The 24,279-nt window shown below is 40.4% G+C and overlaps 1 protein-coding gene and 1 long non-coding RNA gene across 8 annotated transcripts in view; one reads left to right on the forward strand and one right to left on the reverse strand.

The window, feature by feature from the left end:
- FRMD3 (FERM domain containing 3) overlaps positions 1 to 6,974 on the forward strand; it is a 267,673-nt gene extending 260,699 nt beyond the window's left edge. For 5 of the 7 annotated variants that reach the window (XM_037153807.2, XM_037153811.2, XM_053656509.1 and 2 more), the window contains one exon: positions 1,075 to 2,808. In XM_037153807.2, coding sequence (XP_037009702.2) covers positions 1,075 to 1,673 — 599 coding nt within the window. In that variant the 3' untranslated portion in view covers positions 1,674 to 2,808. Of the gene's footprint in view, positions 1 to 1,074; positions 2,809 to 6,751 lie in introns of those variants that run through there. The other 2 variants (XM_037153808.2, XM_037153810.2) reach the window with 2 other exon arrangements.
- Positions 146 to 23,002, reverse strand: LOC119055571 (uncharacterized). Its single transcript, XR_005083721.2, has 3 exons — positions 22,904 to 23,002; positions 6,184 to 6,275; positions 146 to 300 (listed from the first exon to the last, which is right to left on the reverse strand). It is a non-coding gene; the product is annotated as an uncharacterized LOC119055571 (long non-coding RNA).
- Between the last annotated feature and the right edge of the window lie 1,277 nt (positions 23,003 to 24,279).

Raw genomic sequence — 24,279 nt, forward strand, 5'->3', positions numbered from 1 at the left:
AACCAGAGTAAGGGCTCCTACAAAGTGACCCACAATACTGGGGTGCATGGATGTCACCATAGGCTCAGGGGGCACCTCTATGTGTGGTGCTGTGCTGGCCTGGGGGGGCAATGCAGTCAGCATGGAGCCATTCATCTTACCCTTCTAATGCAGTCTGTCTTGGTCTTTGTGGCGGAGGGTGTGCTTCAGCCTTCCTCCTGTGTTCCAGGATTTCCTCAGTGGTGCCTTGTTCATGAATTGTTCTTGTGAGGGGAAGTGAAGCAGGAATGACGTATGTTGCCATGTGGGTGATGTCACTTCCTGCACAGATTGAAGAGAGAAATTCTGAAATGTATTCAATTACCTATTGCACATCATTACCAATTTGATATTATATTATAGAATCATCCTGGAAAACACAACTTTGAACCTGTTTTTATTTCTCACTGAGTACCCACAGCTCAAAATTAGGAGAGCTGGCCTTAGGCTGACAGTAGTAGGTAACTGACATGTGTCCCCCAGTAAACTTTAGGAAATAATATTCGTATCTTCTGACAAAGCTGTTTTCCTTTTGGACCAATGAACTGAAAAATAAGAGGGACAAAAAGATTTATATGTAAAGATGTCTCTTACAGCAATTTTTTTACAATTGTGAAGCAATTTAAATGTTTGCCAATAGGCAACTAATATTGTATTAACTAAATAGAATTTAGCAACCATTATAAGTACTAAAAGGGAGTTTATTTCAACATAAATGTCCAAATTAAAATGTGCACATATTTGCAATACAAACAAGAAGATAATATATAACATAATAAAGTGATTATAATTGGATAGCATAGTCTATAATTTTCCTATAATACTTTGGTTGATAGAGTTTACTTCTATAAGATACCACTTAAAATGATAACATAATAGTGATTTATTGTCATTTTATTCTTTCAAATGAGCAAAGTCGAAGGTCAGAATTGTACACATAAATATTAATATCGCCAGCCACTTGAGGTGCTTTTTTTTTCTGGTTTGTTTCCATCTACAGATTTTCATGGAAAAAGAAAACCAAACCTGAAATTTAAAAAAAAATGTCTTTTACAGGTATTCCTCTGCCCAAAGAAGATGGCATTTCTGCCCCCTTGATCTCCAGCTCACCAGTGAAGGAAGCCCGGGAGTATGAAGAGCCCTCAAGTGAGGAGGAAGATAAAATAAAAGAAGAGCCTTTGACTATCTCTGAACTGGCGTACAACCCAAGTGCTAGTCTGCTCCCCACCCCAGTTGACAATGATGAGATTGACATGCTGTTTGACTGTTCATCTCGGCCTGAGTTGGAAAGAGAAGACACAGATTCATTTGAGGAACTGGAAGCAGATGAAAATGCCTTCCTGATGGCAGAGGAAGAGGAGCTGAAGGAGGCTCACCAAGCGTTGTCGTGGAGCTATGACATTCTGAGCGGCCATATTCGGGTGAACCCACTGGTCAAGAGTTTTTCCAGGCTCTTTGTGGTGGGTCTGGGCCTGCTGCTCTTTGTATTCCCCCTGCTCCTCCTCCTTTTGGAGTCAGGTATTGATCTCTCCTTCTTATGTGAAATCCGCCAGACACCAGAGTTTGAGCAATTTCACTATGAATATTACTGTCCTCTCAAGGAGTGGGTGGCTGGCAAAGTAAACCTCATTCTCTACATGCTGGGTTGCTCCTAAAGTACATCTCTCATATGACTAAGGGCTATATTCAATACTAGTGATTTGTTTTTTTCTGCAAATGCCTGGTTCTGAATGGTCCTGGAGCCATCAACAGGTGTTCTTTGCTCAAAACTGATTATTCAAACCTTTAAGTTAACTTTCCATAATTCACTACACTTAAATAAGTTTAAATCAAATACAGTAATTTTAGTTATAGGTCAGGAAGATGGCCTTTAAATAACCAAAAATGTTTATTTTTATTATATCATGGCATAGTCTTTATTATAATACATTTCTATTATATCATAATACATTGAGCTGAATTAGGTTTCCCCCTTTTAGATGGTTAGCATCATTATAGGCTATAAGGTTCAGAATCAGAACTTTAGTAATAATCCAAGAGAAAGCTTTTGAATATAATCCTTAGTGAAAACAATGTCCTCTAACCAATGCCTATACAACTAAATTTATGCTGGGTTTTTGTTTTTTTAAAAATATTTTTATGTGTTCAGAATATTTTGGTAAATTTTTAGCAAAAAAAAAAAACCCTCCTGGAGTTATTTAATTGTACAGATTGTAAGACTAATGCACAAAAGATATGTTGGAAATTTTTTAATGGTTTGGCACTGGTTTGTTTAAAAAATATTTTTGGCTGAAAAAAAAATCCCACAATTTGTTGTTAGCTACTCATGAGTTAGAAAATAGGTAGAAAGACTGTGGTAAGTAAGCTCCTGAAACAAGTGATGGAAATGGAGGATGTAGAAACTGAGCATCAAGTGGACACAGGGTGGTCCCTTTTTCAAAGTATCTGGACAAGATGACTAGTTACTTTCATTTGCATCCCGCCTAAATATTTTGGCTGAGGAAGCAGAACATTTTAAAAAGAGAGTGGAACTTGAAAAGATATGCCAGTTAATTGCATGTTATTGTACTTTAACCCAAGAGTGGAAGCAGATGGGAAATGGACAAATGACAAGTAGCAAAAAAAGTTTTGGTGAGGCTGGTAGTCTAGGGGTGGTAGGAAAATGATTGATTTTATGGAAGTGATGGTGATACAAGGTGTTGGATGATGTAAAGAACAGTGTACTTGCTGTCCAAATTGACATGAATATGTTTAAGTGGATCTAAATAAAAGTGGAGAAACTTTAAGGCACATTTATGGTCCCTCATACCATTGATTGTGATTCTGTGGAAGAGCTTAACGTCAAAGGAAGTGTATGTATGTGTGGGGGCAGAAGATGAAGAGAAGGGATTTTGGCTTTTTGATAAAGCTAATGATCTTTTGTGGTGGACATTATTTCTCCTTGCCTGGTTTCCTCAAGATCTAACTCATTCATAATTGGGACTCTTGTTAAGAATGAGGAGTGGACTCACTAGTTGATCCACTATTTCAGCCTGGGTGAAGTGGAGGGGGGAAATGTTCTCTAGTGCCTATCTTCATACCGTTAAACCCATGGCAGAAAGGCTCTGATGCCTTCCCATGCTGCACCCTGACCAGTCCTGTTGTATGAATGAGAAAGGTAAGCATACGGAGCTTTGGGACTTCTCCACATATTGAAATGTTCCACTGCCTTCATTTACAAAGAGATTGGGCTTCCTGTAATCTCTGACTCCAGCAGACACTTGAGCTCTACAAGAGCATCATTTCCAAAACGGTCATTTTGGCCCTACTTATTCATGAAGCTCTGAGTGCTTTATTAGACATTTAATTTTGAAAATGAGTTTTAACAGTTATCTAGCCTTTAGTTAAGCAAACTATAATATACAGTTGCTACTAAGTTTGTAGAGCTTTCTCATGTGCTTTCAGTAATTTGTTTTGCATTTTAATTTTAATACATGAAACTTGATAATATACAGATATATTTCCTATGGTTTATTTTGGAACTTTGCAAATGGCTAGCTTTGAAATTAAAGGTTTTTTCCCCCTGTTTTCCATATGACTTGGAAGTCATACTTTCCGATGAAAGGGCCTTCCAGCGTAGTCTGAAATAAATTAGTCCTCCTTCTAATTATGCTTCAGTTTCTAACAATGACAAATCATCTAGCTTTCGTTCTTTTAAAATAATATTAGATATTTTAAATTATGGAAGTAATGCCCATCATAAAACATTTGAAAAATACTGATAGGGTAAATATCATACATAGTCCACCACACAGACTTATATTAAGAGGCAATATATTATTTTTAACATTTTCAGCTAACATCTTTTTTTTTTTTTTTGGCAAAAACTTGACTATTGACTGGAAATGTTTTAAAGTTAAGGAGTTGATAGGATAGGGTCTGCTGAATTTAAACAATAGCCACCAAAAGTAAAAGTGGGGTCCTGAAATGCCATTTTTTAGGATAGGATATAAAAAGCCTTTTTAGAAATACCACCTAAGTTTGGTAGAAGGCAGTCACCAGTTGCCTGAATGAAGTGGGAAAAACTGCTTCCAAGATGGAAAATATATGAGGGGGGACCCTAAAAAAACCAGAATTTTTAAATAAAAATTATATATTTATTCTTACATGTTTAAACTTCAGTCACTTTCAAAAGTACTCTCCATTTGACGCACTAACACCTACTGAGACTTTTTTTTCCATTGCTCAAATCAGTTTTTGAACTTGTCAATTTTGGTGCATTTTAGTGCTTCTGCTATTTTGTTTCACCTCTTCCACATCGGCAAAATGTTTCCTTTTGAGGACTTTGTTCAGCCAGGGAAACAAAAAAAAAAGTTGCTTGGGGTGAGATCGGGTAAATAGGGAGGGTGGGGCACGGGGGTCGTGCTCTTTTGGGTTTGAAAACTGCTGAATACTCAGCATGTTGTGGGCAGGAGTGCTGGTAAATCACCCAGCACGAAGTGGGCAAATGCGTTTGAAAGAGTCTTCAAAAAATAAAAATTCACCGAAGCTGAATACAGCCTCTCACAACACCACCAGAAGGTACACTGATACAGATGGGCTTCTAGAACACTCACCTAGCAGGGGAAGCCTGTCCTACAAGGGACCCACTCCCTAGAAGACAGGCAATGCTGGGGATTTTGGTCCCCTGCCGTATAATATAGTGAGATACAGAGCTCAAAGCAAGTGTGTGAGTATATGTATATTCCATATTACTGGTATATATGTTGACATATGCATTATGTGTGTGTATATGCACCACTGATATGCTCTTATACAGTTATGTTTACTTTTCCCCAGTTGAGGAATTTAATATCATTATTCCTTTTCTTTCTCAGATATCTTGGTCAAAAAAAGTCTCAAAGGTTTCAATTTTCCACAAAAATCACTGTGTATGTTTATAGTCGTATATCCACACATATATGGCAAATACATATACACACACAATCTTGTCTTTAGTGCTAGTGCAAGTTAGATCATTAAAAAATGTAGGTAAAGTATATTGTGTTTCTGTTCATGCTTGGAACATACTGTAAAATGTGTATTTGGAATATATTTTGTGGCTTGTTTAATATTTATAAAATCAACTCTGGGAAGAATTCAAAATGAATTCATTTCATTGAAATACTAGAGATATGGAGGCCATATGATTGGAGCCTTATCTTTGTATAGCAAAATTTGCATTTCTATGTCAACATTCAGATTGTTTTCTATGTTAATATGGTGGCAGAAATCCCTAATAAAATTACTCTGGGGAAAAATATTTCTGCAATCATTTAGTTTTATTCAAGGCAAAGTTTTATAGGTAGCCTCTTGGGAAGTACAGGAAGGTGCCATGGAGGACCATGAAATGGTGTCACCTTTGCATGGTGCTGGCATGAAAAAAATAACCACAGGTCACGGATGGAAGCAGTCTTTTGCAGGAGCCACCCTGGCTAAAAGCAGGAATACTGAGGGTAGTGGAAATGCCCCCAAATATAAGAGACAGCTATGGCATTAAGATAACTGGAGAAATAAAAAAAAAAAAAACAGGAATGTTCTGCATGACAGGTAGGAGAAAGGATTTTAGAGTGCTAGGAATCAGTATGTCATCACTTCTGGCCAAAAAAGGGTGTCTTCCTGTGCTAGAAAGAGCCTACATCAGACTCAGGTCTGCAAAACTTACTGCTAAACTTCTTCTGCCTGTTCATGGGCCTGGAAGACTCTCACTATTCTGTCTTCCCCTCCTTTCAGCATGGCCCGTCACAAAGCTGACAACTCCACACCTGACAGTTGAATCACTGGGTGTTATTCTCAATGAAGCAAAAGGGACACCATTCCTGTCCAGCCAAATTGTACCCCAACTGTGGTGGCCTCTTAAATCTGTCAAGTTCTTTTTTGTTTTTCAGTTTTATTTAGATATAATTGATGTATGACAGTGTGTTAGTTTTTAGGTATACAACAATGATTTGATATTTGTATATATTGCAAAATGATAAAGTTTAGGAAAAAATTCATCACCTCACAGTTACAAATTTTATTGTGGTGATGAGAACTTTTAAGGTCTACTCTCTCAGCAACTTTGAATACGCAATACAGTATTGTCAACAGTAGTCACCATGCCGCATATTACATCCCTAGAACTTACTTACAACTGGAAATTTGTACCTTTTTGACCTTCATCCATTTCACCCACTGGGGTGTGGGAGGTGAGGGAAATCTGTCAAGTTCATACTCAGCAGTCCTCAGAGGTCCAGGCTCTAGGGTACAGGCAAGAAAAGGAATTCACTGGTTAGTGTTCAGGCAGGAGGTGCCATGGACCTAGAGTCCCAACTCCAGCAGCTCTAGCCAGTATCATTTTTTAGGTTAGTATCTGCAGTCCGGAAGGCACACACAAAATAGCCCTTGGCTGCTTACTCATTGAATGGCCCAGGTTCCTGACCCAACCTTGCTTCTTGGCAGGAACCCCTTTCCTTATTCCTATCATTTGCTGCTCAGCCAATCAGGGGCAAAATCTCTTAACCACACTCCAGCTTGGAAGGAAAGTACTGGGGAGAAGTTTCCACCCCTGGGGCAACCTTGGGATTGTTGCAGTTGATGAATTTGAGATTCTTGGAGCCATCTTTCTCTTCTGGGTGGAGATAATGTGCCAAAAGTCCCTGCTTACTTGTCCTCCTGCTTCTCTCTCTTTCTCTCTCTCTCTCTCTCTCTCTTGGACCTGCTTTTGGGCTTCCAGTCTCCATGCAGTAAACAGACCCAGCAGGAGCTGCCGTGGTGGGCGCAGCCAGGACTCTGCTCTCCACAGTCCAGCCTCAGTGTCTGATGGGGCGGGTAAGTCTGGTGAGCCCTGCCCAGTGGGCTCAGCTGTCATCACTGCTGAGAGGAGGAAAGAAGCTTCGCTTGGGCCGCAGATTCCAGCTGTATTCTCCAATGCTTTAATAAAACTGATTTTAACCCTCTTCTGGCCATTGTCTCTATTGTGTATTGAGAACTGGGGTGTGATTCACACTAAGCTCACTCAAGAATGTTGAGGATCTCTGCAACCTCCAATGTTGCAAGGAAGGAGTGGAGAAGGCTGCTCCTGGCTGAGCCTCAGGTGACAGGGCATGGTCTGCCACTGACATCAGCCCTGACAGGCCTTGCAAATGGGAGGGGAAACTTAAACAGAGGATTAGTGGGAACTGTGCATCCCTGTTCTTTACCTGTACCTGATGCATACCCCAATATCACTGGTAAAAGAACCAAGGACACTTTCCTCATTGTAAAGGAAAACTCTTGGTAGGACAAAGGGTATGCTTTGCATGGGTGCTGAGTATTGCAATAAATCTTGCAAATTACAGCAGCTCCTCCAACTAACACTGATCATCTTAAGTCTCCTCACCTACAAGAATTATGATTTTAATAATTACAAAGATTTTGAGTTTTCCAAGGAAAGTGTCCTTCAAGGAAGAGAACACCCTAATAAACGTACATTAATTTCTACTCTGTCAGTTACATTTTTGTAAGTTAAAAACTCAGTGTTGTCTAAGTCTCCTGTAATTTTTAGAGAATAAATTGGCTTCCTTCCATCCTGACTCAGCCTCAGTATCTTGAGCACCCTGAGCTGCTGGTTTTACAAAGTCGCAAACAGTGGTGGGCACATGAAGGTGCCACTCCCTGGCCACAGGATTACTGTAGAATTTATTGTACAAACCAGGACTCTTTTGAGAGCGAAGGGGTGTTTTTAATGATTTTGTCACAGCAACAGGTGTCAACTAGGACTGATCCAAATACTCTGCCATAAGGCTTTGACCAATGAGCTGGACGCCCTCTTTCAACAATTCCTCCAGCTCGGTCCATCTTCTAAAATACTGACCAGGTGAAACAGGGCAGGATTACTTCCCGATAGTCATAGCTCTCCCACTTGCCATGGAGAACCAGATTAAAGTTCACCAAACTTAATTATATCATGTGTTTTGAATAAGACACTTGGTATTGAATATTTAATGCTACACACTTGATTTGTTTATTATTTATAATGCTGACTGTCTTGTTTAATGTGAGGCAGGTAGAGAGTTAGAAAGTTCTCAGTGTTGCTTTTACCTCTATGGTCCTGAATTTGACAGTTTTGGACACATACCGAACTCTGATCTGACAGCTTAACTGTCAGCAACCAATTCACACTAAAATACACTCAAGACAGGGTGGCGCAATAGCCAAGTTGATCATTTATCATGAGAAGTGTCAGTCAGCTCGGCACCTGGTTGAGACTGGATGCTCCACCCATGCCCTTCCCAGAACGTAAGCTGTGTTGTGAGCCCTATACTACCAACTAGTACAAGGGCTCACAGTCCCCTGAGGGGACTGTCTGCACCAGAACTTGAACCCAGATTAATGGAGGCAGCTGCAGCAGAAGCTGGCTCTGGGAGAAAGGAGGTATCCATGCAGGGGCAGCAGTGGAGCCCATGGGGGCAGGGTGGCTTGCCTATCAGTCCCTGGAGCCCACCCCTGAAGCATCTGCACAGATGTGAACTCTCTGGCCTCAGATCTGCCAGATCTGCCACCACTTAGGCAGTAACGTTGTCGGTCACTTACTACAACATAAAAGTGTGCACATGGACAGTACGATAAGCCATCAAGAGTTATTGAAATTCCTCAAAGAATTTAGAATCTGGTTTTAAAAACTACTGCAACATTGCAAAACAAATACCTACAGGCTTAGAAATAGAAATTAAATTTAAGGATCCTTGCATTTCACAGAAAAAAACTCACTTTTTATATAAAAACTTGCACGGACCAATTATTAACAAATAGACAAATGTAAGATTATTTTTCCTTGTGACTGAAGACATGGTACAGTTGTCTTTTGGTATCCATGGGGGATTGGTTCCAGGATCTCCTATGAATACCAAAACCTGTGTATGCTCAAGTTCCTTTAATAAAATGGCATAGTATTTACATGTAACCTATGTACATCCTCCCATATACTTTAACCTCTAGATTACTTATAATACCCGATTCAATGTAAATATTATTAAATAGTTGTTACTGCTTGTTTACAGAATAATAACAAAAATATCTGTGCATGGTTGGTACAGGTGCAACCATTACAGGCCTACATAGTACATAGCAACTTTACATTTTTTAGAATTATTTTTGATCCATGGTTGGTTAAATCCACAGATGCAAAACCCATGGATATGGAGGGCTCACTATTAGAATTCATATACAGGCATTCTAAATTATATACAAATAATCATGAAACAACTTTCAACTTGTACAACCAATGCAAGCTACAGGCAATGTCAGAGGAAACATTAAAATGCCATTATATACATTTATTAACATTTAAAATAAACTTAAACTCAGTTACAAAAACTGATTTGCAAAAAGTTAAGTAATTTTAAAAAAACTATTCTGCAAGAATCATGAGCTCTAGAGGTACTAAAATTTATAATTCAACTTATCAGAAATTTACCCTGATGCTGTTACAGCCTATAAAACTCTTAGCATCAGCAGAGAGATCCTTCTCAGAATTAAAAATTATCAAATAGAGAACAAGGGGACAGTGACCAGAGGGGAAAGGGAAGGGAATTTAAGGGGGAAAAAGGGGAGGGATTTGGAGGAACAAATATGAAGGACACAGGGATGAGAACTTAAAGGGGGTGGAAATGGGAGGGAGGTGGGGAGCACGGGGCGGGGGGTGGAGAGCTGGGATGGGAGAAATAGACAAAAAACTGTACTTGAAAAATAACTAAATAAAATTATTAAATAAAATAAAAGAAAGCAAAATTAAAAATTATCAAAAAGTATTTGTGATCCTGCATTTGTCAAGAGCAACTGATGTTACTTTCAAATATATCAGTCGAAAGCAAAACTGCTGAAATAAAAAGTTTTTGATGGCCTAATAAATACAGTTGCAGAAAAGTAAACCATAAAAAAATTCCATGATCAATCAAGACATTACTATACTCATATAATAAAGTGTCATTGTTTATTGTATGATACAAAACTATGACACCAAATATTGTTTTTTTGCAATGTGTAACATTATGTGTTATAACATAAATGTTACTCCTGTATAACTATTACCCTTTTATGTCTTGTAAGTAATAAAGTACTTTACAAGGGAAAATCTTTATTTTCAGCACCATTAACTGCATGTTCTCCCTATATGTTGGACAAGGAGCTCCACATTTTCATTTCTCACTAGGAGCTGCAAATTATGTCACTGACCCCAACTGGGTTGAAAGAATGGAGGGAGGGAGTATGGGAAGGGAATCCTTTGATGCTCAGAACTGAGGATTTAAGTGTGAAAGCCAAATACATATGACTAATTCTTCTTTGATGAATTTAAAAACATGTAAATAATGACGAAGAGTGTGTCTTATAGAGATTTACTCTCTCTATAAAGAAGTGAAGGAGCTATCTTTTTAGCAACTATTTTGATTTTCTCAAACTTTGGTGATTAGATTGAGGTAAACAAGGTACCTATAAATGAAAGAGAAAGAATAAAAATTAAAATTCTGCACCTAGGATTTGGTAAAGACTTTTTGGTATAATTCTGCATAACTAAGAAAGCAAATGATCCGAATGCTGGTGCGACAGATCTTTTTGCGGGTCAGGGTATTACCAATTCTTTGCTTCAATAAAATTGAAAGAATAGCTAGTTAAATCATTAGGTGATAGAGTCTTAAAATTATATTGATGAAGAAGAACTTCTAGTGTGCCAGAGACCTCTGAAAATCCTTTCCTCCATAAAAGCAATGAGAACACTGTCAAAAATGGTAAAAACCAACTTTTCCACAACTCTGAAAAATTAACCCAAGTCTTGCGAGTAACTAAGAAACCTTATTCAAGGAAAACCTGTGAATCTTGGTAATGTCAGCTTGTGGCATTTTAACTTGCCCTATTTCTACCTCCCTCTCACCATCCCTGTAATACCCTTGAAAACCAACAATCTCACACCTTTGATGGCTGTGAAAAACAGAAGGCCTGTAATCACTGGTGGTGTGGGGGGAGCAGAATGGGACTGGAGTTCCCTAAAGGTCCCATCAGCAGAGAAGGGTCACTATTGCATCTGTCTGGCAGCTTCCTGAAAGGCTCCATTCTCAGACTTCTCTTTATTAAGAAATGCTATGAACAATTAAAGGTCCACTAATTTAATAACCTGGAGGAAATGAACCAATGTCCTGAAAACACAATCTGCCAAATGCACACAAGAGGAAACAATTTGAATCTATTAAAAATTGTATCAGTAATTATTAACCCTCCAAAATAAAAGCACCAGGCCAGATGAATTCACTGTTGAACTCTGCCAAATATTTAAGGGAGAAAAATCATACCAATTCTCTATAATCTTTAAAAGCAAAGGGAATACTTCCTAAGTCATTTTATGAGGTCAGTATCACCCTAATACCCAAACCAGATAAAGACATTATAAGAAAAGATATCTACAGACTGATATCTCTCATGAACATAGAGGTAAAATTCCTCAGTAAAATATTAGCAAATTGACTCCAACAATGTATAAAAAGAATTAAACACCATGACCGAGTGGGATTTATCCCAGGTATGTAAGGCAAGTTCAACATTTGAGAATTAATTACTGTAATTCATCATATCAACAAGCTAAAAAATAAAAATCAAATAATCATACCAATAGATACAGAAAATATATTTGGCAAAATCCAACATCCTTTCATGATAAAGACTCTCAGTAAACTAGGACCAGAGAGGAACATCCTCAACTTGATAAAGATTATATAAAAAAAGTAAAAATGACTACAACTAACATCATACTTATGGTGAGAAACTTGAAGCTTTCCCACTAAGATCAGGTACAAGGCAAGGACAACTTTTGAACATCATACTAGAAGTTCTAGCTAATAACTGTAAAGTTGAAAACCTGCAAGTCAAACCATCTTAGGTCAGGGGCTGTCTGTATGTATTTTATCTCACATGATGTAGTTTCAGCTCTAGAGATTTTTAAAAAATTATCTTCCATGTCTCTTCTTAACTTGTTGAACAGATAGAACACATTTCATGCCCTTGACTGTGAATTAAAACATCTTTGCCAGCACTGGGTTTGTTTCCATTGAGTTTCTTCTCATTAGGTGTCACATTTTCCTTCTCTGTACACATGGTTATTGTGTAAGAGGTCATTTTTAATCTGATGCAAGACAGTGTGAATTTTACTTTGCTGGGTGCTGGACACTTCTGTATGCCTGTACATCCTTTTGCTTTGTTCTGAGATCAATTTGGGTTTCTTAGAAACAGTTCGAAACTCTTGGGTCTTGCATTTAAGGTTTATCAGGAGAGAGTGGAAAAAGCTTTATTTTAGAGCTAAGAATCTCCCATTTTTGACGCAAGAATCTTCCGTGTATTCTACCAAAAGCTCGTGAACGATGAACTTCTTGGTCTTGCTGACGGGAACAGGCATCATTCCCTGCCTGAGGTGGGTGCCAGGCACCTCTCCCAATCTCTTTGGGTGCTTCTTTCCTACTTATAAAGTGGCTTCTTCATGTCCTTAATGGTGATCATTATTCTCCTGAATACTTGAGAAAGACCCTCAGCAGACCTCTGAATTTCCCTCTCTGCTACTCTCTCCATTCTGGTATTGTTTTGTGTTATAGACATAAAAACTGGCACTCACAAGTTACTCAAACACCATGGCCAAGTCTGTGTAGGCAGGTGTTCCTCAGTATATGGCAGAACCTAGGTCCAGCACCAGGGCTGCCACCAAGGGTTGGGGATAACAACTGGTTTCACTGTCATGGTCACCTGAGTAATTTGGTGGTGCAAAGTGGGAGGAGTGAGAGGCCAGTTTTCAAATAGCGGAAGAAAGCCCCCAGGGTGGGCTTTGATGGTGGGCAGGAGGTAAACCTTTCTCAAAAGGTGTATATGGTCAGGAAAAATTGGAAGTTTCATTGCAATAGGACCTTAGTTGCAAATAAAGGAAAACCTCAGTCGAGCAAAGATCAAAGGAAGCCCAGTTCCGCTTATAAAGAAAGGAATGTGTGAGAAGAGGATAGAACACAGAGTCTCCCTCTTGCCCTTGGACCAGATAATGGCGCTATTCAGGGAACTCTCCCCTGGAAGAACACAGCCTCTTTCTCTCAAGTAAGAATTAGCATGTCTGCAAAAGAATTTCGCCAATGTCAGAAATCTACTTTTGAGGGTGGAGCAGAGGCAGCCCATGAGGTCTCGAGCAAAGAGAGCAATTTACACTGAATTTAAACTTGATCTGGGCTTACAGGCCAAACTTTTGGAAACTTAATCTACTGGCAGGACCTGTGGGCTAGAGGCCAGAGATCCGATAGCCTGTTTAGAATCCAAAAATGTTCACAGTAGAGAAGAAGACTGCCACGTAATGTTGTTGGGCCAAAGCAATGGAACATGCCAAGGGGCCTCTGGGGTGGCCAACAGCTGGTCAGGGACAGGACTGGAAGGCTGTGTATCAGAAGAATTGGATACTTGGAGCCGACTAGGAGGCAAGAAAGGGTAGAAGGGAGAGAAGCTGTGCATCCAGGGAGAAGAGGATGTCCCCTAAATGAGCACCCAGTGCTGCCATGGGGAAGGTTGGGGGGGCAGATGTCGGAGGCAGAAAGCCTAGTATAAAGGCAGATGCTTGTATTTTTATTGTGAGAAACTATGAAGCAGAACACCCAGGAGATGCTCTAACCAGCCCCTTTGCCCCACAGTGAAGGATTTAGCATTATTCCAATCCTGAAAAAATAAAAATACAAAGCTATAAAACACCTGGATATTCCTGTCTAGTAGGGTTATGGTTGAGTATTATTTTGTTCTTTGTAACTTTTTTTTTGAAGCTTACTGCCAATTCTTCAAACTGAAATAAAAAAAACCCACTAAATGTGAATTCCTAGGTATATGAAGAAACTGGTAAAGGTATCTAATCGGATAAATATTAAACATGCATTTTTGTTTGTAACTTTTTCTCCTGTTATTTAAAAGGAAACTGCAAAAAACAATGATTGCAAATCTGGGTTGATGGCCACACGACACTTAAAGACACCACGTGTACTGCAACCACACCCCCGGTGTGGGAGCAGGGGCACAAAGCTGGACGGGAGCAAAGTATGCCACGGAAATAACGTTGGCATTCATATGAACCAGGCTGTTACACACCAAGATGTTCACTATAGCCCCCCGGACAACTACTAAAAACACAACTCAAAAGATATTTAGGAAAATAAATGGCAGGGAAATGAAAATGGTACACTAGAAATATATTTAGGACAAAAGATGACAGTAACAGAGGGAAAGAGAAGCAAAAGGGATATAAGACATATAGGAAATGAATGGGCCAAGTATCCTCTTTTCAGTAATTGTATTAAATGTATGTGGACTAAACTCCAACGGAAGGCAGACATAGGCAGAATCATCCCCTGTGTGCTATTTACAGGCAACGTGCTTTAGATGCAAGGGCACAACTGGTTGAAAGTAAAAGGAATGATTGTCAAAGTAGTAACAATCATTTGAAGTAGCTATACCAATATCACATAAAGTAAACTTCAAAGCAAAAATTGTTAATAGAGACTAGGAATATTTTAAAATAGTAAAAGACCCAATCTATTAAAATATAACATTTACAAATATAGATACACCTAACAGCAAAGCCCCAAAATACATGAAACAAAAGCTGACAAATTTGAAGAATAGACAGTTCAAAAATAATAACTGGAGACTTCAATACCCCCACTCTTTTTTCTTTTTAAGATTTAATTTATTTTTAGACAGAGGGGAAGGGAGGGAGAGAAGCATTAATGTGTGGTTGCCTCTCGAGCACCCACTACTGGGGACCTGGCCCGCAACCCAGGCATGTGCCCTGACCGGGAATCAAACCGGCGATCATCTGGTTTGCAGGCCAGCACTCAAGCCACTAAGCCACAGCAGCCAGGGCACCCCCACTCTTAATAATGGATAAACCAAGTAACTGGAGATCAACAAGAAAATAAATCTGTGGATGATACAATAAACTAGACTATCTGACATTTACAGAAGACTATATCCAACAACAGCAAAATACATTTTTCTCTCAAATACACATGGATCATGTTCCAGGATAGATCATAGATCATATTTTAGGCCATAAAGCAAGTCTCAATAAATTTAAAACTAGAGTCATATAAAATATGTTCTCCAATCGTAGTTAGAATTCAATAACTAAATAAAATATGAGAAATTCATATATAAATATGTGGAAACTAACACATTTTTCAACCAGTGTATCAAAGAAAAAAATTACAAGGGAAATTAGAATATACATTGAAATAAATGAAAACAAAAAGTCACACAAAAACTTATACAATGCAATAAAAGCAGATACTTAGAAACTTATAGTTGTTAAGTGCCTGTATTAAAAAAAGATCTCAAATCAATAACCTAGCCTTCCACCTTAAGAAATTAGAAAAAAATAGAGCAAATAAACCCAAAGCAGGCAGAATTGAGAAAATAAATATTAAAGCAGAGATAAATGAAATAGAGAAAAATCAATGAAACCAAAACTTAGTTCTTTGAGAAGATAAAAAAAAACTGACAAATTTTTACCTAGGCTGTAAAAAAAGAGGAACTAAAATTACTAAAATCAGGAATGAAATATACTACTTCTGACCTTATAATATTTCACCAGAAAGGAATACTATGAACAATTGTGTGCCCATAGATTAGATAACCTAGAAGGAGTGGATATGTTTCTAGAAAGATAGAAACTACCAAACTGGGTTGAGAAGAAATGGAATATCTGAATAGGCCCATAACAAAGAGATTGAATCAGTAATCAAAAACTTCCCTCGAAGAAAAACCCAGGCGCAGTTGGTGTCGCTGGCCAATGCTATTTATGTGAGGAAGGAACACTTTCCAGCTCATAACCCTGATACCAACACAGGCCAATTTTGCTTATGTATACAGAGACAAAAATCCTTAATAAGATATAAGCAAACAAACTCCAGCAACATATAAAAAGGATTATACACTATGACCAAGTGGGATTTATCCCAGGAATGCAATGTTGATTCAATAAATGAAAATCCAACATCTTTTCATGATACAAATATTTAGTAAAGTAAGAAAAGAAAAACTTTTTCAGCCTTGTCAAAAGCATCTAAGAAAAACCCACAGTTAAAAATCATACTTTATGGGCAAAACTGAGAACTTTCTCCTAAAGATTAGAAGTAAAAATGTCTTTTCTTGCCCCTTCTAGTCCACATTGTACTAGGTTCTAGCCTGGGCAATTAGCAAAAAAATTCAATAGTAGGCATATAAGTTGGAAATAATTAAAACTATCTCTCTTCTCTGATGACATGAGTTTGTATATAAAACATTCTCTAGCATACATTAAAAAACTATGAGAGCTAATGAATTAAACAAGGTTGCAGGATATAGAATCAGTATACAAAAATGAATTATACTTCTATATACCAGCAATGAATAATCTAAAAATGAAATGAACAATTTACAATGCACCAAAACCAATAAAATACCCAGCAATTAATTTAACAAAGGGAGTACCAGACTTATACACTATGAACAAAAGGAAATATCATTGAGAGAATTTGAAGATCTAAATAATGGGAAGACAGCCTATGTTTGCGGCTTAGAAGACTTGGTATTTTTAAGATGGCAATATTCCCCGAAGTGATTTCCAGATTTCAAGGCAATCCTTAGTAAAATCCCAGCTGCTTGTTTTATAGAAATTGCAAGCTGGTCCTAAAATTTCATATGAAAATCAAGGGATCCAGAATAGCCAAAACAATCTTGAAAAAGAACAAAGAGCACTCATACTTCTTGATTTCAAAACTTAATGTAAAGCTACAGTAATCCAGTCAGTGTGGTAATTAGCATAAGGATAGAAAATTCAACCCATGGAATTTAACTGAGATTCCAGAGATAAAGCCATACGTTTGTGGACAATTGATTTTTGACAAAGGTACCATGAAAATTCAAAGGGGAAAGTATAGCCTTTTCAACAAATCATACTGAACAACTGGATATCCACATACGAAATAATGAATTTGGACTCATTCCTCACATTGTATAAAAAATTAACATGGATCAAAAACCTACATGTAAGAGCCAAAAGTATAAAACTCTTTTTAAAAAATATTTTATTTATTTATTTTTAGAGAAGGGGAGTGAGAAAGAGAAACATCAGTGTGAGAGAAATAGATTGGTTGCCCCTCGTATGCGCCCCAAATGGGGACTGAACCTGCAACCCAGGCCTGTGTCCTGATTGGAATCGAACCTGGGACCTTTCCATTTGTGGGGCAACCACTAACAAACTGAGCCACACTGGTAATCAATGTGGCCAAAACTATAAAACTCTTAAAAGAGAATACAGGCATAAATCTCAGTGACCTTGAATTTGGCAATGGTTTTAAAATGACACCAAAAGCACTAACAACAAAATTAAAAATGGATAAATTAGCACTCATCAAAATTAGACACTTTTGTGCTTCAAAGGACACCATTAAAAAAGTGAAAAAGACAACCCAAAGAATGGGAGAAAATATTTTCAAATCATACACCTAATAAAAGTCTAGTATCTAGAATATATAAAAACATGTTACATCTTGACAATAAAAACACAACCCAATTTCATAATGAGTAGCAGACATGAATAGATATTTCTCCAAAGACAGTATACAAATGTCCGATGAGCACATGAAAAGATGCCAACATTAGTCTTTAAAGAGAAGCAAATGAAATACCACTTTGCATCCATCAGGATTGCTATTTAAAAAAAAAAAGATGGTGAGGATATGGAGAAACTAGCCCCCTCATGCAAGTTTGGCGGCTCCTCAAAATGTTAAACAGAGTTACCATATAACCCGCCAATTCTACTTCTATGTATACAGCCTTGAATAAAGGTGTGTCAGACAACACAAGGGCTCTGTGACTATTCTTCCCTCTGCCCGAATTGCATGAACCTGTCTGGCCTCGGACAGTGGCAACACACCAGTCCCCCACATACCTTCACAGTTAACTTCTTCAGCTAGGAGGTCCCTGCTTGGACGCTCCCTTCTCAGTGGGGCCTTCCAGAACCACATGCCGCACCACTTCTTTTCCCCATACTCATTTTTTCTTATTTTTATGTATCCTTTTCTAATATACAACATGCTTTTCTTAATTATTTCTTATTTATTTATTGTCTGTTTCCTCCCACCAGGACTGAAGCTCCAGGACAGCAAGAATATTTTTGTCTGCTTTGTTCACTGCTCTGGTTGGCACTAGTGGGCACACAGTAGGTACTTATTAGCATCTATTGATTCATTCAGAATGAATGAGTGCCTACAAGGGTACATGAATTTAGAGGATCTGTTCTGAGAATGAAAGCATATCCAGGTTCAAACAACTGACATACAAATGACTTTGGAAATAAACTTTTTCTTTGAAGATGGGATATAGCTTGTTATAAAAAAAGTTAGTCAAGTGTAAGAGTTGTCAGGTATTTTCTGACACCTGCTAGTTACACCTGCCAGTGAATCACACATGAAGCAGTGGGCCCCAGACACTTTTCTTCCAGCATTTGAATGTGTGAGCCTTTCCCAGCTTCTAATGTCTGATCCTCACTTTCCTTGGGACTTCTTATTCAGTTTCACACAGTGATGCTGACACAGGGTGCAGCCAAGGGGTGGGGGGCAAAAAAAGATTTGGAATGGTGTCCAGAACTCAAGGTGTATAGGAATATTGGAGAGACATATAAGATGTCCTCACTCCTTTCCCCTCAGGTGTGAATTGGGGGAAGGGACACAAGGAGCAGGAACATGCAGGGCTGTTTTGTACAGCCACAGCCTTGCAGCTAATCCATGGCAGGGTCATTTAACGTATCTATAGCCTTTGGCGGGTCACTTGGATATGTTAAATGGCTGTGGCCAGGCTTGGAGCCAGGGGGATGAAGTCACTTCCCCCAAGAGGTAACTGGGGGCAGGTCCCCCAAGTTACAGGACCTGTGTGAGAGCTTGGAAAAGACTGGCTCAGGGACTGAGGGGAGAACTGCCCAGGTGAGGAGAGGGCCATGTAGTTTTGAACAGAGTGAAAGAGTACCACTCGGCTTTGCCAGAATGGGGATCCCTGCAGCCAGATGAAAGGGAGAGCCACGCAGTCTCAGCTGAGTTAAGACCCCCTCTTGCCGAGGTGAAGAGAGGGGGAACCATGTGGTTTTGGCCAAAGTGCAGACCCCTGCAGCCAGATGAAAGAGAGAGCAACTCGGTTTTTGGAAGAGTGAAAGAGTACCACTCAGCTTTGCCAGAATGGGGACCCCTGCGGCCAGGTGAAGAAGAAAGACACACGCGCTTTTGGTCAGAGTGCTGACCCCTGCAGCTTTGGTAGAAGAAGCCCACGTGACTTTGGGGTGCCCCCTTTGGCCACGTGGCCTGGAAAGCAGGACAGACTTTGACTGGGACTGGGTACAAAGAACTCTTGCCAGTGGACAGTGAGAGGGTACTACATGACTTTGGATTAACTAGAGAGAGATCCTGCCTGCACGTAAACACAGCTGATGGTGCCAGCGGCCTGAAAAAGGGATGTGTGCTCTTTTCCTGATTTACAGTACCCAGAGTTGGGACAGTGGGAGAAGGGAGCGCTGTGTGGATACAGGTGTATACCCTAAAGGACTTTGATATTTTAGGGGAGGCATTAAGCCTGAATAGCATTAAATAAACATTTTGTGTCCTCTTCACAAGTCTCTGGCATTGAGAGATGTCTTTCCAATTGGTGGCAGACAGAAGAGCCCAGTAGATTTTAGTATTTTGTCCTTGGGAAGGGCCCCTGTTCTGTAGCAGTTTTTGGCATCCCTAGGTGGGCCAAATATTGCCCCCCTCACCCCGGGACCTCCTGTTCAGTAACAATGCTGCCAGGTTATGCTCTCAGACATACATGCCTTGAGTCTGGCTAACTCTGGGCCAAACCTGCAGACTAAAAGGCATTCTGGATGTGACCAATGACAGGAAGAGGGGCCCCACCAGCTGGCCTCGCAGCCTCCTGAACTGCAGAAAGCGTCTTTGTTTTGTGCGTAAATGGGCCTTCTGTGAACCCTGCAGGGAACACATGATAGCAAGCAGTTAACACAGCACAGCAAGCTGTGTAAGCTTGATGCACAGACTTTTACATTACAATTTATTTTGATTCATTCATTCTAGGGATTCAGCCTTTCTTTGACTGTGCATTAAAACATAAGAAGTTTCTTGGGTTTCCAAAAGGCCATAACACTTTCTGGACATTTAGTCTTAGCATGAAGAAATCCCACTGTACTCTGCCTTCTTGATTTTCTATTTTGTGCACAAAATAGCTCTTGCTCTGTGTCTGTGTAGAGCATGGCAGAAGACAGAAAACTCAGAAAAAGTTTAAAGGACCATTGTGTCACCTTCTAAATTGCTTTCTTATCTGGTACCCTAAAGTATTTGCCCTCTTTATTCACAAAACATTTTCTCCTAGCTGGTCCTCTCTGTGCTAATGATTTAAGTAGCACCTGTAACCCAAACTGGTATAATCCAGAATCCAGCCCCAATTTCACACCTGCTTCTGGTCTACCTAAATATCCCAGTGGTTGTTCAGGTTCATTCTATTCAAAGCTAACTCATTCTCTTTTCACCAAAACAAAATGGTAAAACAAAATTTAAAAGTTTCTCTTCATTCTCCTTCTCTTGCCAAGCCTGACTAATGGCATTGCCTTCTCCAACTCAACAAAATCAAGAAATTCAAAGTCAGACTTGACTCACTGCTATGATTCTATGCAAATTCTGTCTGTCACCAACTCACTGCTTTGATGCTAGTGTAATAAATTTTCTAATTTTTCGTGACCATGTATCTTTTGAAAAAGGCTTACCCCCTGCCCACCATCAAAGCTGACACTGGGGGCTTTCTTCTACTATTGAAAAGCCTACTGGCCTCTCCTCCCATTTTTCACCACTAATTACTCAGGTGACCATAAAAATGAAACCAGCTGTTTTCCCGTCCCCTGCTGGCTGCCCTGGTGCTGGGCCCGGGTTCTATCACATACAAAGGAAGATACAGCTCCAAATACCAGCCCTGTCACTTCCTGCCTACACAAGCTTGGGCGTGGTGTTGGAATAATTAGTGTGTTTCTTTCTCTCAAAAGTGGGAATATCTATCTCAGAAAGTGGTTGCAGGGATTAAATACAGGCATAACTCAAGATATTGCAGGTTCGTGCCAGATTATCGCAATAACGCAAATCACCTTTTGGCTGGTGAAGCATCTTGCTTTCCATTTTTAAAAACTGCAACATCTGTGGAGTGCAATAAAATGAGGGCTGCCTGTTAACTAAAGAATGTCAAGCACCTGAAACGGTTGACATGGACTTCTGGGAATTTAATTATTTGTCCTGGGCCTGCTCTCATTTCAAATGACTGCTCTCATCCTGCTCCTGAAGAAGGCAGCCCCAATCTATGTTGCCAGCACTGTGTTGAAAACCAGGAGTGTCGAACAGCCCCGACCTTCCTACCTCACACAGACTTTGTGGGCAGTCATTGTTACTTTGTTACTCCAGCTCAGGGTTTCCCAAGGCACGCCCTGCAGAATAGTTGCTCTGCACGTCTCTCTTAGAAAAAAGGTGCCATGGAAGTGTGAGAAATGCATGTAGTTACCTTGGCTTAAGGAGTCACAATACATGCTAATTTAGAAAATCTTCCGCAAAAAGCTCTGACATAGAGAAATATATGTAATCAAGTATTTTATAGTTATTTGACCGTGAGCCCTTGTGTAAGACTATCACCCCAAAGGACAATCTGTGTGGTCCATTCACTTGGTCTAAGTCATCTCAGTCCCTTCACCCTATTTTAACAATGATTCATGCCTTGTAACTTGGAAGTACATTTATAAGTTTGAAGAAGTACTTTCTAGGCTAATGTAGGACAAGCTATCCTGACTTATTACATGTTATGCAGTCATAACACAGAAGTCCGACCTATAAAAAGGCATGGTAAATGCATAGGATACTAGAGACCCATAGATTATGCCCCAATTGAATTGAGCCTCTCCCTACTTGTCATGGAGGCTGTGCTAATATTACAGGTGTTGGTTTCACTGTCAGGGAGAAGTATACTTGGGGGATTCCCATTAGTGCAGATGTCACACCCTCCCCCATTTGACCACCATGCAGCCTCCTCCAAGTGAGCAGATGAGGCTCCTGGTTTCCCAGGGCCCAGGCCTACAGTTCAAGTCCATCCAGGACTGGGGCTGTTTGAATCAATCCTGAGGTCTCATCTGATTGCCCAGTATAGGATAAGGCTCAGAGGGCTGAGAAATCTGTTGTCTAGTGCACATGCATTATTCTCAACAAGAACATTATTGCTTTACCAGCCAGGATCCTTTGATCCCTAAGCGTAAACCAAGAATTGGAGCTAAGAGCTTCTCACGTTTAGAGCTCCATTCCTTCTAAGGAGACATCTCTCAGCATCCAAGCCCACTTTCTCAATGAGTTCATTTTGGGGAGATTGCAGCCGGAATTAACTGGAAAAAAACACCAAGGACCCCTGCTTTCCTCATTGAACAGGAGCGAAGAACGAGGCTGCCCCCAAGTGGGAAACTGACAAAGCGCAGTTTATACTTCAGTTCAAGGAAGCAGAATGGGATCTCCATTTGCAACTCCAAGGACCCTCTCCTGCCGGTTCTCGCAGGCCTCTGAGAGCCGCAGTGGGGCGGACCGGAGTGCGGTATTACCATCACGGGGTGGTGGGGGTGGGATGGTGTTGAGTAAAAAGATTAGGCGAAGCCAGTGTCTCCCAACCTCCAGACCCTATAAAACACCTGGTTAAATCCAGATCCCGGATCCTCGCCACGGAGATTTTGATTATCAGGCCCGGAGTGGGAACGGGGATCTGAGTTTCTAACCAGTGATATTTTGGTTTCTGTAAAGATGATTCTGCTCACCTGGCCGACTTGGAGATTCTGGGCTGGGAAGCAACTGTCTTTTTCCGTTTACCGGGTCTGGGGCAGGCGTAAAGTTCTTCCATGCAGGTCACAGGAACCCAGAAGTCACGTCTACGCTACTCAGGAGCGACCCCCCAGCTGCCACTCAGGCGGCTGCTTTCAGCCCCTACGCCCACAGTCCCACGTGCCCGGGATCCGCCCCCGTCGCCACCGTGGTTGCCATGGCGACCGGGCCACGCTGCTAGCAGCTTCTTCGGCCCCGTGTCACCTTGTCAGGTTCCACCTGTCTGCCCCAGCGCTGCAGCCTGACCAAAGAAGGGGGTTTCTGATCCAGGACAATCAAGCTAAGAAGTAACTTTATTAGTTATTGATTTAAGTATTTCTTATGCTCATTTCTTATTAAAAAGAAACTAAGCATTTTGTTTCTGAAGAGTAGAAGGGAATACATGTAAGTGTCTTTCTAGTGCTTTTATGTAACATTTTACCTTCAGATTCAAATGGTTGGGGCAGATTGACCTCTGCCTGAAAGACTATGATTTCTGCTTGCTTTAGCAATTTACTTTTGCACGGTCTTCCGGGTGTGGGAGGACACTCAGGTATGTGACTTATGCATTCCTGCCAGTAACTGGCCACATGGAGCTGATTCCCAGACCATGGACTTCCTGGGCCTTTCCTTCCCAGCCCTTCCTTTCTTTTCAAGGGCTGCGGCCTCAGCTGAACCAGAGGGAGGAGGTCAGGCTCTCAGGAGGCTCAGGTGAGGATGCAGAACCATCTGGGCTGAGTTGGGGCTCAGAAGCCCTTAATTATTCTAGTCAAGGAACCCAGCTCATTCTAATCATCTTCCCTTGGGAGAGGGCTACACCTTCTGAAGGTGCTGGTTTTCCTGATTGTCAACACTTGGGGCCGGGCAAATCCTCGAAAGGCGCTCTAGGTAGCTTGGTCCAGAGCATGTTTTTGCTAGTTAGGTCCTAGGAGGGTTGGGGGTGGGGCTGTGCTATCAGTTTTTATTTTTTGGTCATGGGTGACCTCTGCGCTAAGGTGCTTCCCTGGGGCAGGTTGTCTGCTCAGGATGGCCGGAAGCTAAACGGAAGCCTGTTGGTAACTGGAGTGAGCACAGAGAAGCAGGAAGTGTCAGGGACAGGTGTTGCTTTTACTTTTCACAGCAACCCAGTGGGGAACTACTGTTATCTCCAGTTTACAGAAGAGAAAAGGGAGGCGCAGAGAACTTCAGAGACTTGTCTCCTCCTCACCCCCCCGTGGATGGAGTCCAGCAGTAAACCCACACAGGGTCTGGCTTCCAAGCTCACATTGGGAACTTGAAATTTAGCTTCATGTTCTTTTCCCTAATGGAAACTTTATTCAAGCTTCACCCCACC

Source organism: Artibeus jamaicensis, unplaced genomic scaffold (genome assembly GCF_021234435.1).
Source record: "Artibeus jamaicensis isolate MK-2021 breed Jamaican fruit bat unplaced genomic scaffold, CSHL_Jam_final scaffold_1964, whole genome shotgun sequence".
In the NCBI taxonomy this organism is placed as follows: domain Eukaryota; kingdom Metazoa; phylum Chordata; class Mammalia; order Chiroptera; family Phyllostomidae; genus Artibeus; species Artibeus jamaicensis.